At 49.9% G+C, this 15,000-nt stretch overlaps 1 protein-coding gene across 7 annotated transcripts in view; it reads left to right on the top strand.

Annotated features, from left to right (window-relative positions):
- Window positions 1-13,306, top strand: part of LOC143037916 (uncharacterized) — a 112,675-nt gene extending 99,369 nt beyond the window's left edge. For 5 of the 7 annotated variants that reach the window (XM_076206582.1, XM_076206580.1, XM_076206581.1 and 2 more), the window contains 3 exons: window positions 4,690-4,933; window positions 5,827-10,945; window positions 13,150-13,306. In XM_076206582.1, the coding sequence (XP_076062697.1) occupies window positions 4,690-4,933; window positions 5,827-10,945; window positions 13,150-13,160 (5,374 nt within the window). In that variant the 3' untranslated portion in view covers window positions 13,161-13,306. Of the gene's footprint in view, window positions 1-4,689; window positions 4,974-5,826; window positions 10,946-13,149 lie in introns of those variants that run through there. The other 2 variants (XM_076206583.1, XM_076206586.1) reach the window with 2 other exon arrangements.
- The last annotated feature ends 1,694 nt before the right edge of the window (window positions 13,307-15,000 follow it).

Here is a 15,000-nt window from a genome sequence, read left to right as displayed (position 1 = left end):
AGTAACCGTCGATCACAAGTCCAACACGTGATCCAAGACCCTGGTGAATTACACACACACACACAGATACAGTTACAGAGAGCTAGAGAGGTGGGTGGGTAGAGATACTATAGACAGGAGATAAACAGACAGCCAGCCGAATAGACAGACAAACAGACAGACAAACCCACACTTGCAACCTGCAATGTATCTTCACAGTGACCCGCGCCACTCGATTTCCTTCAGCGTAGGAATATCAGTCACCTTGCAGAGGACAAGAGAGAGAATGAGAGAGAAAGAAATAATCTGCAAGCGACGTCACCCTGTTGAAAAAGGAATTTGGCCGAGTGCGCGGCAGAGTCAAAGGTTGTTTTCAAGTCAAAGAAGAAGACGGAGCCGCGCGTCCTCCTGAGTATGCAAGGTCGTCGCAGTGTGGTGCCGAAGAGAGAAAGAGAGGGCGGGGGGAGAGAATGGATAGGGATAAAAAGAGGTGTGATATATATATATATATATATATATATATATATATATATATATATATATATATATATATATATATATGTATGTATATGTATGTATATGTATGTAGAGGTGATATATATATATATATATATATATATATGTATATATATGTACATATATATGTGTATATGTGTATATATGTACATATATATGTATAATATATATATATATATATATGTATGTATATGTATACATATGTACATATATATGTGTATATGTGTATATATGTACATATATATGTATATATGTACATATATATGTATATATATATATACATATATATATATATATATATATATATATATATATTGCTATGAAGGTAAGACAGATGAGTGGAAAAGGTGGTAGAGGAACGGGGGTTGGAGAGAGAACACTAAATTCCTGACGTTTCGATTACAAGTCTTCTTCAGAGTGACAGACAACGTATGCGTACAATATATTTATACTCTCCTTACGGCTCATCCGGCTGGACGTTTCAGAATGTCGCATGCTGATTGGCCCGATACTCCCTCCTCCATGACCAACCTGGCGGCTGCAAATGACAGATTAACAAATCCTTCTCTGTGGTTGTTGATCTTTCCCAGTGTTATGCATGCAAACTCGACCAGCTTTCTCATTTTCCTCTCTAGCCCGGTCCAGATAGGGCGTGCCTCTTCTCATTTTAGTAAATGCCCATGCGTGTCCACGTGCACTGCCAGAGAATTTAAAGCCTTGTGATGCCGCAGGTCGTTCATATATTCTGCTAGTCTCTTTTTCAACCCCCGCTACGTCTCACCGTAGTACGTTGCAGGATATCCACCGCATGGTATTCCATATATTACGCTATTCTCAGTGGTGTGCTGTTTTTGTTTGTCTATTAAGACGTCCTTTTTTGTGCCCGGATTTGTATGTATATATATGTACGAGTATATATATATATATATATATATATATATATATATATATATATATATATATATACATATATTTGTGTCATGACATTTGGAAATAAACTCTCCTACTGGAATTCGAACCCTCGCCTCAGCGGCTTGCTTTTTGTAAGACGAAGACCGTACCGTCACGCCACCGTGACCCTACAAAACGGAACGATTGGTCCGTAAACTAATTCGTTCCGGTTTGCAGGGTCACGGTGGCGTGATGGTACGGTCTTCGTTTTATAAACAGCAAGCCTCTCAGGCGAGGGTTCGAATCCCAGTAATAGAGTTTATTTACATATACATATGTATATATATATATATATTAACAGTCTTTGCGTTGTACAGATGTTATGAAACAAATAAATACGTGTATTTCACAAAAGCAAAGCGCTAGAGATTGTCCTTCCTCCCCTTTAGCCCTGGCTCTCTTAGCAAACAGGACAAAGGTTACAGTTTGGCCTTTAACTCAGTGCCTCTTACTGTAGTGACAAAGAACCTTAGAACAATGAAAGAGTTGACAAATGAGGAGAATAGTATATATGTATATATTTTTATTGATTTATTTATTTGTCGATTTTTTTTTTTTTTTTTTCGGTCGCAGTCATGGACCTGAATGATTATACTCTGACTCCTTCTGAACAGTTCTTCATTGATTTTGCATTTAGTTACAGAAATCTCTCTCTCCCCCTCTCCCCCCAGAAAAAGAAAGAAATTCCATCACATGACGCATGACAATGCGTTACGTCGAAACTGACAATGCGAACATTTCCGAGAAGTACTACCCGCCCCACCACATAGAACGCCTCCCCCTTCACCCCACCCCCCCCATCCCTCCTCGAGTGGTGGTTGGTTGCTATCGGCGCGTCGGTGACTATGCAACCCCCTAACGGCGTTTGGCGAATTGGGCAGCTGGTAGTTAGCGGCAGTAGCGGGGGGGAGGGGGAGCGGAAGGGGGGAGGGGAAGGGAATAAAGGAGAGAGGGGGGAGGGGAGGGGAAGAGGGAGGAGAAGAGGTGAGGGAGTCATACGACCAATATTCCTTTTATTTGCTGTGAGTCTGCGCAGAAATTAGCTTGTGTACAAACTTTGCCTTCTCGGAAAAGTATGTGCGTCCATGGCGGCAACGGATGCGTTTTAGTTAGAAGAGAAAAAAACAAAAACAATTATTGGTTTTGACGGTTGGCAAGGTACCATATTTTTAGACAATTTATAAGTTGATGTTTTGGGTGGAAGTTCTTTATTGAATGTATTTCAATATCATTTGGAAAACTTGTGTGCGCATAATTTTTTATGTGCGCATGCGCAGATTTTTGAGGAAACGTTGTATACGACTCTAGAATGATGAGGTCATTCAATCGACGCCAAGAGACATGCAACTTAAAATTTTCCCCTTTTAGTGTTTAAGGTCACGACATATATGGAGTGGAGGGTTTCTGGCGGGAGCTTGAAAGGAAGTCTGGTTTCTTCCAAATATTATTGTCATAACCTTCTAAAGCCATGGATACTCCTTCCCACAAAAAAAAAAAAAAAAAAAAAAAAAAAAAAAAAAAAAATATATATATATATATATATATATATATATATATATATACACTGTATATATATATATATATATATATATATATATACACTGTATATATATATATATATAAATATATGTATATATATATATGTATATATATGTATATATATATATATATTTATATAGATTATTGAAAACAAAGTAGAATAGAATAAAATAAGATAATTACAATACTAGCAAACGAACGGATGAATAAATATGATATGTCACCAAAAAGAAAAGAAAAGAAAAAAAAAAAACGGGTCCAACGTTGCTTATACTAGGACCCAACCAGCCTCCCACAGGGCTTTGGTTCGATTCCCAAACGTGAGCAAATTGTCTTCAGGCGGCGTGCCGAGCCCGACTGCACAAGAACCCGCGCCACTCTCCACTCAGGTGGTCTTATGTGATCGACCACCACAAGGTTCCCTCCTCCTCCTCCTCCTCCTCCTCCTCCTCCTCCTCCTCCTCCTCCTCCTCTTCCTCCTCTTCCTGCTCATCCTGCTTCTCCTCCTCCTCCTCCTTCTGCTGCTGCTGCTGCTCCTCTTCCTCCTGCTTCTCCTCCTCCTCCACCTGCTGCTTCTCCTGCTCCTCCTCTTCCTCCTATTCTTCCTCCTCCTCCTCCTCCTATTATCCTCCTCCTCCTCCTGATCCCTCCTGCTCCTCCTCCTACTTCTCTTGCTCTTCCTGCTGCTCCTCCTCTTCTTCCTATTCTTCCTCCTCCTCCTTCTCCTAATTCTCCATCTCCTGCTCCTCCTCCCCCCTCCTCCTACTTCCACTCTTCCTCCTCCTCCTCGCGCTTCCCCTTTTCCTCCTCCTCCTCCTCAACCGACTTCTTGCAAATTGCCGAAGATGAATTCTGTACCCTGATGCTGTTGCTGATCAGATGTGAGGGGGGTAAAAGGTTCCTTTGGTTGAATAAAATCACCTGACGACAGTCAGAATCAAGGTAGAGGTCGCAAATAGCGGAAAGGTCAGTTTGATCGATTCGCTTGTTAGTGAGGATTTCCATCTGTTGAATAAAATCGCTTGGCGACGGACAAACTGTGAAAACAAAAAAATGGTCTTCAACTTTGTCCTGGAACTAGAAGTTCTGTTTGAGGGAATAAATCATTCCAGGAAATGCAGATCAAGAATCTGGTTTCTTCTTTGTAATTTCCGTTGTATTGAGGTCTTCATACATCTAATCATTGATGTATTTATGTACCTTTTGTTTTTACTTATCAATCTATTTATATGTGTACTTGTTCATTGATGTATTTGTCTATTCATTGATGTATTTATTGTTTTGTATCGTTACTTGGTTGTATATCTATTGTTATCTAGTTAGTTATTTATTCACTTATGTATTCATTTTCTATTTGTATTTATTCATTTATCAATGTAGTTATTGAGTGATTCATTCATTCATCATTATTTATTTGTTTCTTTCTTTGTGATAGTAAGACGTGTACTACTATCAACACTACACCTACTATGACAATGACTGACTACTACCACCACATCACTACAGACACCATTCCCAGCAATTATTTCCACCACGCCTATAACTATCATACTCCTACCACCACGATGTTTCACCACCATCTCTCACCGCGACCTCTCTCACCGCCACTGTCACCATCTCTTATCACCACACTACCCTCACCACACCACTTGCTCATTACCCTGAGTGCGTTCAGTCTTCATAAAAGAAATTATCTTATTTCAGGTCAACTGTCACAAGCCGGGTGGGCCGGGACAAGAGCGCCTCCATGGAGCGGGGAGGAGACCCTTCGTCGTCAACACCCACCGGCGCCGCGGCCAAGCCCCCCTCGGGGCGCCGCTCCCTCTCGAGGTCCAAGGACAGCAACAAGGAGAACGAGCCCGTCTTGCGGTCGGATCGAACCGAGGCCGGGGACTCGGAGGGCGAAGAGGGCGACGGGTGTCTTAATGTGTCCAAGCTGGCGGGACAGGTAAGAGGAGGTTCCTGCCTTCGTCAGGAGACCGTTTGAGGTCAGTCTCGATGTTCATGTCAACCCAGTATGCGGATTTATGGTTGTAGAGTAGGCACTCACAGTAGGCAGTTGTTGACCTTTATAGAATATTTTACATTTACATAAGAACGTAAAAATGGAGTAGACTGCAAGAGACCATAAGGCTTACACTATGTAGTTCCAAGTGTCCTTTACCACCTGTCATCCCTATCCATAGAGTAATCTCATCTTCTTTTAAAACAAACAATTGTCATGGCGCTCACTACATGATTACTAAGTCTATTCCATTCGTTAACCACGTTCTTGCCTATTTTCTTCCTTAGTTATCAGAGGAACCTTCATGATTTTGTTGTATTAGGTGCATATTGTACCCCAGAAGGTAAATGTACCTACCAAGACGGCACATTCTTGAGCCGCACTAGGGAGGAACAGGTTGTAGGTTGTCGATCTAGTAGGTTGTTGTTTTCATCCCGACAACCTTTCCCCAGAGTGTAGACATCTGCACCTTCGTGGTCTACGAAGTTGTGGTCCTGAGAGGCTGAAGTATAGGTTGAAATGTGATTTTACTGTTTATACACAACCTAAACTGAAGCCGTTTTCACAGTCGTCAGGGTTGGTTTGAACGCTCACGAGTCGTTTGGGTGCCAATTTCGTAAATGCATGAGTCTTGCACTGATGGGCACGAGAACGATGACTATGAAAACCATCTGTTGTGAGTATGTGAGTCACGGAGGGCTTGTTCTGTTGCTGCACGCTTGATCACTGTTGCTCGCCCCGGTCGCAAGAGCTTCCCAACATGCTCTGAACGACTGTGAAAACCGACTTTGGGAGGGTTCCTAACGAAGACCCAACGCTTAATCCTTCTCCCGCAGGTGTTCAGCAAGCCGCCGTCGGTGATGTACGTGCGGCTGCCGCAGTCCTTCCTCCGTGGGAACCGCACCGCGTCCCTGCCCAAGCAGATCCCCACCACCAGCAGCAGCGGCGGCGGCGACACCCAGCCGGAGGAAGAGATAGACGAAGAGCTCGACGAAGCGGCCACGATGGTCAGCAAGCCCAAAGTTCCTGACACGCCGAAGCCTAAGGTCCCCGATTCACCAAAGCCTCGAGTACGTGGGCTCCCTAAGGGCGGCGTCGGGGGCTTCGGGGGCAAGAAGCGTGCCGCCTCGGCCTCTCCCTCCAGGGTCACACCGCGGCAGATGCCCGGCGCCGCCTTCAGGGCGAAGTCCAGAGAGAGATTCATCGCCGGGAGGGACAAGTTGATCGCGGGGAAGGACCGCCTCCTGGCCAGCAAGGACAGACTCGTATCCGAACTCCCCCCTGCCCTTCGTCAGATCCTCACCCGGAAGCCCCAAGCCGACGACGACGCCGACTCGACCGACGCCTCCGGTGGAGGAGAGAGGAAATCCCGCTCGGTGAGCCGGCCAGACATGCCCTCGAAGCCTCACCGCCGTCAGGGTCCCGTGGGGCGCACCTGGGTCAAAGTCTACGACGATATCACCTACGTCGACGAAGGCTCAGACGAGGAAATGTACCCTTACGTGGCCTACACGGGCCGACCGAGATCGGTGCCCGAGGCTACGCCCCTGCCGAAGGCGCCGACGCCGCCGCCGCCGAAGCAGCGCCGCATCGACATATACCGGGACTCGGGCGACTTTGACATGACCCCGGACGTTCTCCCGGAACCGAAATTCGATGACGTCAGTATGAACTCGCACGACTTCGTTCCGTCCGGAGGAGGCATGCCCGGACGTTTCCCACCGGTTTCGGCCGGTGAGGACGACCTCAAGGATGAGTTGGTGGCTCTGAGCAAGAAGATGGACGAGGGCGAGGACCGCGCCAGCCAGGTCAGTGAGTACGATAACATGACCTCTGGAGGGGAAGCTCAACCTGACGCAGAGGTCGCCGAAAACAAGAAGTCGACCCCAACTGCCCGTCGTCTTCAGGAGGAGGAAGACGCAAGGCCCTCCCGTGGGACCTCCCGCTTTAAGGGCCGCCGACATAAGCGCATGGGTACGCCCATCTTCTTCGGCCGTGGCCGAAAGGGTCGCAAGGAGGAGGAGGAGGAAGAGGAGGAGGAGGTGGAGGAGGACAAGATCCGGCCTGACTCAGGCAAGAAGTTGATGTCTTACGAAGAGGCCTGTTCCTCTCACAAACCGCTCACCGACGCAGAAGTCGCCGATCTGGAGGCGATGATCGTTCCTTCGGTGGCTCCTTCGGCCCAGCTCGGAACCGAAGTGGCCGAGGACGACTACATCATCCCTCAGCCCGTGACCCCTCCGCGCCCTCAGAGGGGGATCAAGATCTACGAGACTATCAAGGTGGACGAGACTACTCACCGAGACGCCCCTGAAGAACCCGAGGAAGAGGACGTGCCGCCCCCGTTGCCTGCCAGATGGGACAGGAAGGAACAGGAGCTTCCAGTTGTGGAGACGGAGGAAGTGGCTTCCCCGCCTCGACCTCAGCGTGGTATCAAAGTCTACGAGTCTGTTGTCCTCAAGGGAAAAGAACCCGACGAAACACCCATGGAGGTCGAGGTGTCTGCGGAGGCTGAAGAACCGGCACTCCCGGTCCCAGAACCTGAAGAATCTGCTCTCCCGGTTCCAGAGCCTGAAGAACAGGAGCTTCCGGCCTCGGAACTTGAACAAGAACCGGAACAAGCTACAGCCCCACCCCCGGAGACGACCGAACCAGAGACCCCTAAGGAACCTCCGTCAGACAGTGAAGTGACTTCGATGGAAGTTGCCTCGGAGGCCGAGTCTTTGTCCTCCCCGACACGACCTCAGCGGGGAATTAAGGTGTATGACACGGTCATCCTCGCCAAGGCAAACCAGGAAGAGGAGGAGGAGGAGCAGCCTATGATGGTGGAGGAGAAGGCGGAGGGAGCAAGTGAGGAGGACCCGGAGGCCCAGAAAGGCGGAGGTACCGAGTACAAATTCGAGACCCAGATGGAGACGGAGGTGGTCGAGAAGGTGGTTCTAAGCAGCGACGTGAGCGGTGACGACAACGGAGAACCCGAAGAGGTCATTCCTCCTCGACCCCCGAGAGGTCACAAGCTCTACGCCTCCGTCGTCATCGAGAAGCACGACGAGAGTGGCCAGGCCCTTGTGCAGAAGGTCACCGAGGACGTGAAGGAGACTCAGGAGGAGGAGAAGATGGACGTCACGGAAGAGTCTGAGAAGGCCCAAGAGGATCAGGGTGCCATGCCAGTGCCCCAGCAGGAGGAGAAGGAGGAGGAGAAGGGGGAGAAGGTCGCTGAGGAGATCAAAGAAGAAGCGAAAGAGGAGGTGGAGGAGAAGATTCCCGAGGAGATCAAAGAACCTGCGAAAGAGGAGGTGGAGGAGACGAAGGAGGAGACTCCCAAAGAAGAACCTCAGATGGTACAGGAAGAAGCCAAGGAAGAATCGCCAGCACAGGAAGGGCCCAAAGAAACTCCAGCAGAAGTAGAGGCCGCAGAAGTTACCAAAGAAGAAGAGACCAAGGAGACTACCGAAGGAGAAGGTGTCAGGTCGGTTCCTGAAGGGGAGGAAGCGAAGGAGACCCCTACAGAAGCTCCCAAAATGGAAGAAGAGCCCAAGGAGATCGAGGCTGCAGGAGTGAGCCATGAGGGCGAGGAGGAGGTGGGAGAGAAAAAGGAGGAGGAGGAGGAGGCAGCACCCCAGCAGGAGAAGAAGCAGGTACCCCCTTACGCTATGGTCAATAAGGATGGCAAGTCCAAGGAGCTGAAGGAGGTCGAGGGCGAGGTAGGGGCTTTAACGACTTCGACGACGACGGCGGCAGCGGCGGCGGCGGCGGCAGGAGGGGAAGAGGAGGAGGGGCGTTCTTCGCCGGCCCCGCCCCCGATCCCCCCGAAGAAGAAAGGTCTGAAGACTATCACTCCTCATCCAGATGGCAGTTACACCTTCGCAGACCTTCCTTCACCACCTCGCCCTGCGCGGCACCTCAAACCAAAAGGCCTTCGCCCGAAGCCCCGCCGACACGGGAAACACTCCACGACGCCCCTTCAAGTCAACGGGGAGGTGGACACCTCCCCCTCGCGCCCTCCGAGGGGCTCCAAGCTGTACGCCAGCTTCGAGGTGAGGGCGATGAACGAAGTCAACGAGGACGACCTGTCACCCAGGGCCCCCAAACGACACTCCAAGGTTGTTCGCATCGAGGACTTCGCCTACGTGATCAAGGACGATTCCTCCGTCTCCTCCGCCTCCCCGACCAAACCCTCAAGGCACCACGGAAAGTCGACCAAGGCTCCTCCGAGGCACCACAAGGGCGCTTATGGCCGCGCGGAGGGCGACTCGACGGATTCTCCTTATGTTAGAGGCAAGGTCGTCCTCGACCCAGAGAGGAACGTCAAGGTTTATACCGCTATCAAGGGGTACGTGCCCTCAGGTGCGGTCGAGGATGAGGCCGAGAATTATGAGAATGTTGACATGAAGGACGGGAGGCCTGTGCCCCGCACGAGGGCGAGAGCTCGCCAGAGGCCCCCACCCCCTCCTCCTCCACCTCCGAAACGAGGGAAACATTCCGCAGGGGCTTCCAGCGACCCGCAGGGCAAACCGGACTCCTCTGCCGCGGAACGCGTCGGAACAGTTGGTACCCCTGGTCCCTGGGATGGCGCGAACGTAGTTGACTCCGCTCAGTCCGTCAGTTGTGCGTCAGCCGCTGTTGCGAGTGATGCGTCGCAGTCACGTGATATCAACGGTCCGAGTCGTCTTGAATCGGACATCGACAGAAACCTGAGGACGATCGAATCGTCCTTCGCAGCCTTGGATACGGTCCTGAAGACCCTGCAGACGTATTCCCGCGCGTCTCCAACAGCCCATCTCGTGCAGAGGCAAGGCGACAGGCCCCTGGGTAACGATGACGCTGCTGGGGAAGAGGACGAAAGTTTGGTCCTACTGGCGCGAGGAACCGATCGAGTGGTGGTGAAAGTGGGTGAGCCTCAAAGTGAAGTGACAGTGAGCGAACCGGGTTCGATACCAACAAGAGTCGAGGGTGATCAGGTCACTCCTTCGTCAGTAGGTGAGGAGCAGGTGGCAGCGGGTGCCGCGACACAGGAGAACACGTCGCGTGACGTCACCGAGACCTCGCAACCCTTATCAGCTGTTCAAGCGACAACAATAACGCAGGCGATAACGACGACGACGACGACGACGACGCCAGGGGATTCTGAGGAACCACAAAAAGAGCAGCAGCAGGAACTCAGAGGCGATTCCCAAGGGGAGGAGCGACTGAGTGAGAAGGAGAAGAAAGCACAAGACATTGAGGAGAGGGAGAAGGAAGAAGAGAAGAGAGACAGGAGCCCTGCGTCGGTTACAAGGAAGGAGGAAGAGGAAGAGAAGAGAGCAAGTGATGTGACGTCAGTAGCAGTAAGTTCAGAGGGCGGTAACAAATACTCACAGCCTCAAGAAGAGGCGTTGGGCCTCGACAAAGGCCCTGAGAAGGCGAGAGGCAGTGAGGCCGAAAAGTCGGAAGAAGAAACAGCAGGCGAAGAGAAGGAGTCTGAAGACGTCTTTGAAGAAGCTCATGACGAGCTCCCGAAACCAGAAGAAGAGAAACTCGAACTCAAGCAACCGGAGGAAGTGAAGGAAGAAACACCGAAGGAGGAAGTGAAAGAAAAACCGCCTCAGGAGGAAGTGAGAGAGGCAGAGGCGAAGGGAGCACAGGAGGAAGTGAAGGAGGAGGAGGCGGCGGGGAAGAAGGAGGATGTCCCTCCCAAAGCCGAAGGTGAGCAAGAGCCAAGTTCGACATCTCCGCAGGAAGACGTCAAGGAATCGAGAGAAACCTCCGACGTCCCTCTAAAAGAACCCGCTCCTGCAGCCGAGGAGAAGAGTTCGTCTACGCAGAAGGAGGAGGAGGAGCAGACGGGGCTGAACCTCGAGCTGGAGGCCGGCGTAGCGGACATCGCGAGCCGCCTAGAAGGTATCCGGTCCGCCCTTGAGAGTGTGATCAACCACTACCCTAGCATCAACGCATCCCCTTCTTCCTCTTCAGCTGGTGCGTGGCCTTACAATCAGTGGCATGAGAGGCATGGCTGTCTTCGAGTAGCAACGTCTGGCAGTAGTCGTAGAAGTAGCAGCTGTAGCTACAAGCTTGGAAGGAGGAGGAGGAGGAGGAGTAAGGAAGAGGGGAAAGAGGAACATAGGAATATTGTTTGTCGTGCTCGAAAGGTGTGCTGGGTTGTTCCTCGTCGTTGCCACCGTGGCCCAAAGCTTGTCCCTTTCCCATGTGCCTTCTGCATGATCGTGGTAACGCCTCGAGGGTCACCTAATCCCTTCTACTCCTTCGGTAGTGGCGTCGCGGTTTCCTCTTCTCCTTCCGCGTCCAAGGGTGATGTTTTAGACAGGTTGCGTTGGAGTCGGGAGATAGTGTCTGCGAAGAGGGGACTCTTAATGGAGAAGCCCGGGGGCGCGTTGTATGTGGGGAGTACGACTAGTGGGAATGATTTTATCCGTGTTAGGACCTCCAACACTCTTACTACCGCCGTCAGCAGTGCAAGCGACGATGACACGCGCGTGTTGCTAAGGGCGGGTGGTCGCTATGGGTCTGAGCAGGGTCACCGAAGAATCTACAGAAAGATATCGAGTTCAATATCGCTCGAGGGGTCCATCCGGAAGACGGGTTACTGTTGCTGTCCACGGCGAAGGAAACGACGTCCTTCTTCGCTGTCCATAATCCTCGGGTCCATGGGGAAGTCGGGTCTCTTGTGGCGCCGGAAGAAGGCTTCGTCTTCCACCTCATCTTCCTCCCAGGGGACCAGCGGCGGGACTCGTAACCGAGTAACACCGCCGCCACCGACCGAGGCGGTTATGATGGGAGTGCGGATGCAGCCTGGGGACTCACCCCTTGCGCCGCCGGAAGTCCCCAGTAGCCACTTCTATGTCGACCTCGAAAAGCTCAGTCGAAGTAGAGAAGCGCCCGTGTGTGAAACGGTAGGCTCCGAGCGCATGGGATTAGTCGCTGCCCTCGAGAAGGGGCAGACCAGGTCCTCGGCCTCGATGTCGATTAACGAGCTCTCGAGCGCCCTCAGGACTAGCCTGGTGCTCCGGCGTCATGTGATCGAACCGTCCGAATTAATACGACGAAATTTTATGAACAATGACTTAAACAATAGTGATTACTTTCAATGGACGAGGGATCAGATCCTTGGCGCCAAAGAGGAGGAGGAAGAGGGAGAAAGACGCAAAGTGAAAATAGACGAGGAGAATGAAGGAGGGTTTCAGAGGCCCGTCGGTCTCGTAACCCGAGGTGTAAAGAGAGACTCATGGCATCCGATGCAAATGGACACTTCGTATCAGAGTGTAGTTCACGAACTGAGGACTTCGTTTCGTAACAGGAAAGCCGCGGGGAACAGTGCATCGCGGTTCTCTAAGCCGAGACTCCAGGATGTGGCCGAGGACCAGGTGGATGAGAGTAACGCGAACTGTGCCTTCGAGGAGGAGGAGCAGGACGACCTCCCTGGCGAGCAGAACTCCCCCTTGAACGAGCGCTTAACCTCGACTCCGAGGGAGACGTGGTCGAGTCGACAGGAACATGGGAGGGTGGACGGGTGTCCGGAGAGGCGAAGGAGTGGTGAGGGCGAATTAGTGGGAGGACACGAAACACTTAGGAGGACGGGAGACGTGCGCAGATTATCAGAACTCTCTAGTAGTAGTGATAGGACTAGTCACAACCGTCCGGTTCCTTCGGGTGTAGGAGCTAATGTGCACGAGTCTGACACCTCGAGTGGGAGTGAGAACGAGAGTAATCCTTCCCTATCCTCTGAGTGCGAGTTGACTTCTTCTCCTGCTTGCGACCTCGTCCCTAACCAAAACTGTGACCTCACTTGTGGTAAAGATGGCGATGCCAATGCCGCTGCCAGCCGAGCTAACGGTTCGTCACCTTCTAACCTTCATACCCATTCCTTAACCAAGAACGAGGAGGAGGAGGAGGAGGAGGAACATCAACTAACCCTGGAGGAACGCCGAGCTCGGAAGGCGTTCCTCATCGCTCAGGAAATTGCGACTTCGGAGCGAGTGTTTGTGGACGTTCTCAGACTTCTTAACGAGGATTTCCGTACCTTTGTCTTGGAGTACAGCATGCAGTGTGGTGACCCAAAGGACAAGAACGCAGCGTCTTCGGCCAGCAAGGGCGCGAAGGGCCGCGTCCTCCTGCCGGAGGCGGAGCTTAACTCGATCCTCAACTATCTTCCTCAATTGCAGAACCTCAATGAGGACCTTCTACGAGACTTGGAAGACCGCATCGCGGACTGGGAGAAGAATCCTAAGATTGCTGATGTTATCGTACGCAAGGGGCCGTTCCTCAAGCTCTATTCCTCGTACATCAAGGAGTTTCAGGACCAGTGTGACCGCCTCGACGAGTGCTGCTCCAAGTACCCGCGCTTCGCAAAGGCCGTTCGAGCCTTCGAATCCTCGGATCGGTGCGCCAAGCTCAGCCTCAAGCACTACATGCTCAAACCTGTCCAGCGTATCCCCCAGTATAGGCTCCTCCTCGGGGACTACCTGAACCGACTGGAGGAAACCGGTGTGGATTATGTGGACACCCACACGGCCCTGGCCATCGTGTCCAATGTGGCCTCACATGCCAACGATTCCATGAAGCAAGGGGTGAGTACCCAAGAGTCTTTTACCGTATCCTCAAGTTCGAGGTCCACCTTCAGGTCGAGGTCCACCTTCAGGTCGAGGTGGTCCTCGAGTTCGGGGTTGTCCTCAGCTTCGAGGTCTTCTCCTTCAGGTGGTCCTCGGGTTCCTGTGGCCTTCGTAACCTTGACTTAGTGATGTCATAGTCTATTACGTCATTTGTTTACTTGAGGGAATGACCCAACAAAACCTCTCGCGGTGACGTCATTAATCGTTTCGCTTTTGGCAGAATAAAATTGATTAAAATTTGTCATTATGATAAAAAGTTTGATCGAAATAGTGTAACTACTTCGCTTAATCAACTAAAATCACCGGACTTATAGGGCCAGTCGCCCCCCCCCCTTCCCCTTCCCCTCCCCTCCCCCCACTCCAGTGTTGCCAGTTGATGAATATCTACCCCAGAATAGCTCATACGAAGGATTTCCCCCCCCCCCCATCACCCGGTCTTTCTTGCGGGGAATTCTCCTTAGAATTAAAATCCCTTTCCCTTGTTGGCAAGTGAATAATAAATACTTCAAAATGATATGTGTGTTTATATATATATATATATATATATGTATATATATATATATATATATATATATATATATATATACAGAAGATATCTTATTAGAGACGAAACGTCGTGTAATAAAATGAAGAATTATAAGGAATTGGTTTATGCCCATCCTATCCAAGGGAAGAATATAATTAGAAAAATAGAAAACACAAGAAAGAAAATCAACAACTTCCAGAATGCTGTCGTATTCAATCAAACGTTTAAAAGAGAACCTGCTCCCAAAATACACAAATATATATATATATATATATATATATGTGTGTGTGTGTGTGTGTGTATGTATGTATGTATTTTTTGCGGGGCAGGCACCGCAATAAAAGGGAGATGGGCGAGTATGGAGGAAGCAAGAACGTAAAGATGAAACACCTTTTTTTATGTTATTATCATTGTTATTATTATTATCATTATGTTTTTTTTTTTTTTTTTTTTTTTTTTTTTTTTTTTTTTTCTTGAGAAATAACGCAAGAATCAAGGCCAAGTATGACTGTGCGTTGTCACGTGTTTTGATCCCAAGGCAGCAATTGATTGATTGATTGATTGATTGGAGAAATTTGTCACTGCGGACATTCCTAGACATCCCAGTTGACTCAAATTAATGTCAGTTTTCTGTTACAGTCTCTGAAACATGTTGTAATAGAAAATATCAAAACAAAAGTATCCTTTGGTCAGTAGTAAGACCAAGTATTGAGTAGAATACTCAGTAAATGAATAAGTGAACGAATAGAAATGAATTGATCAATAAATAAAGAGAGACGGGAGTTATCGCTAACGCTGTTTCATAATATTTCAAGTTGTACCACACTCGATTGTCTCTTGGAGCAACTGAGTTGTTTTTACCTATTTTACAATTAAAG

The sequence above is a fragment of the Oratosquilla oratoria genome, chromosome 23, assembly GCF_046742065.1.
Source record: "Oratosquilla oratoria isolate Oo_2021 chromosome 23, ASM4674206v1, whole genome shotgun sequence".
Taxonomy (NCBI): Eukaryota; Metazoa; Arthropoda; class Malacostraca; order Stomatopoda; family Squillidae; genus Oratosquilla; species Oratosquilla oratoria.
The sequence above is the reverse complement of the archived record's forward strand: the minus strand, read 5'-3'. Positions and strand labels throughout refer to the sequence as shown.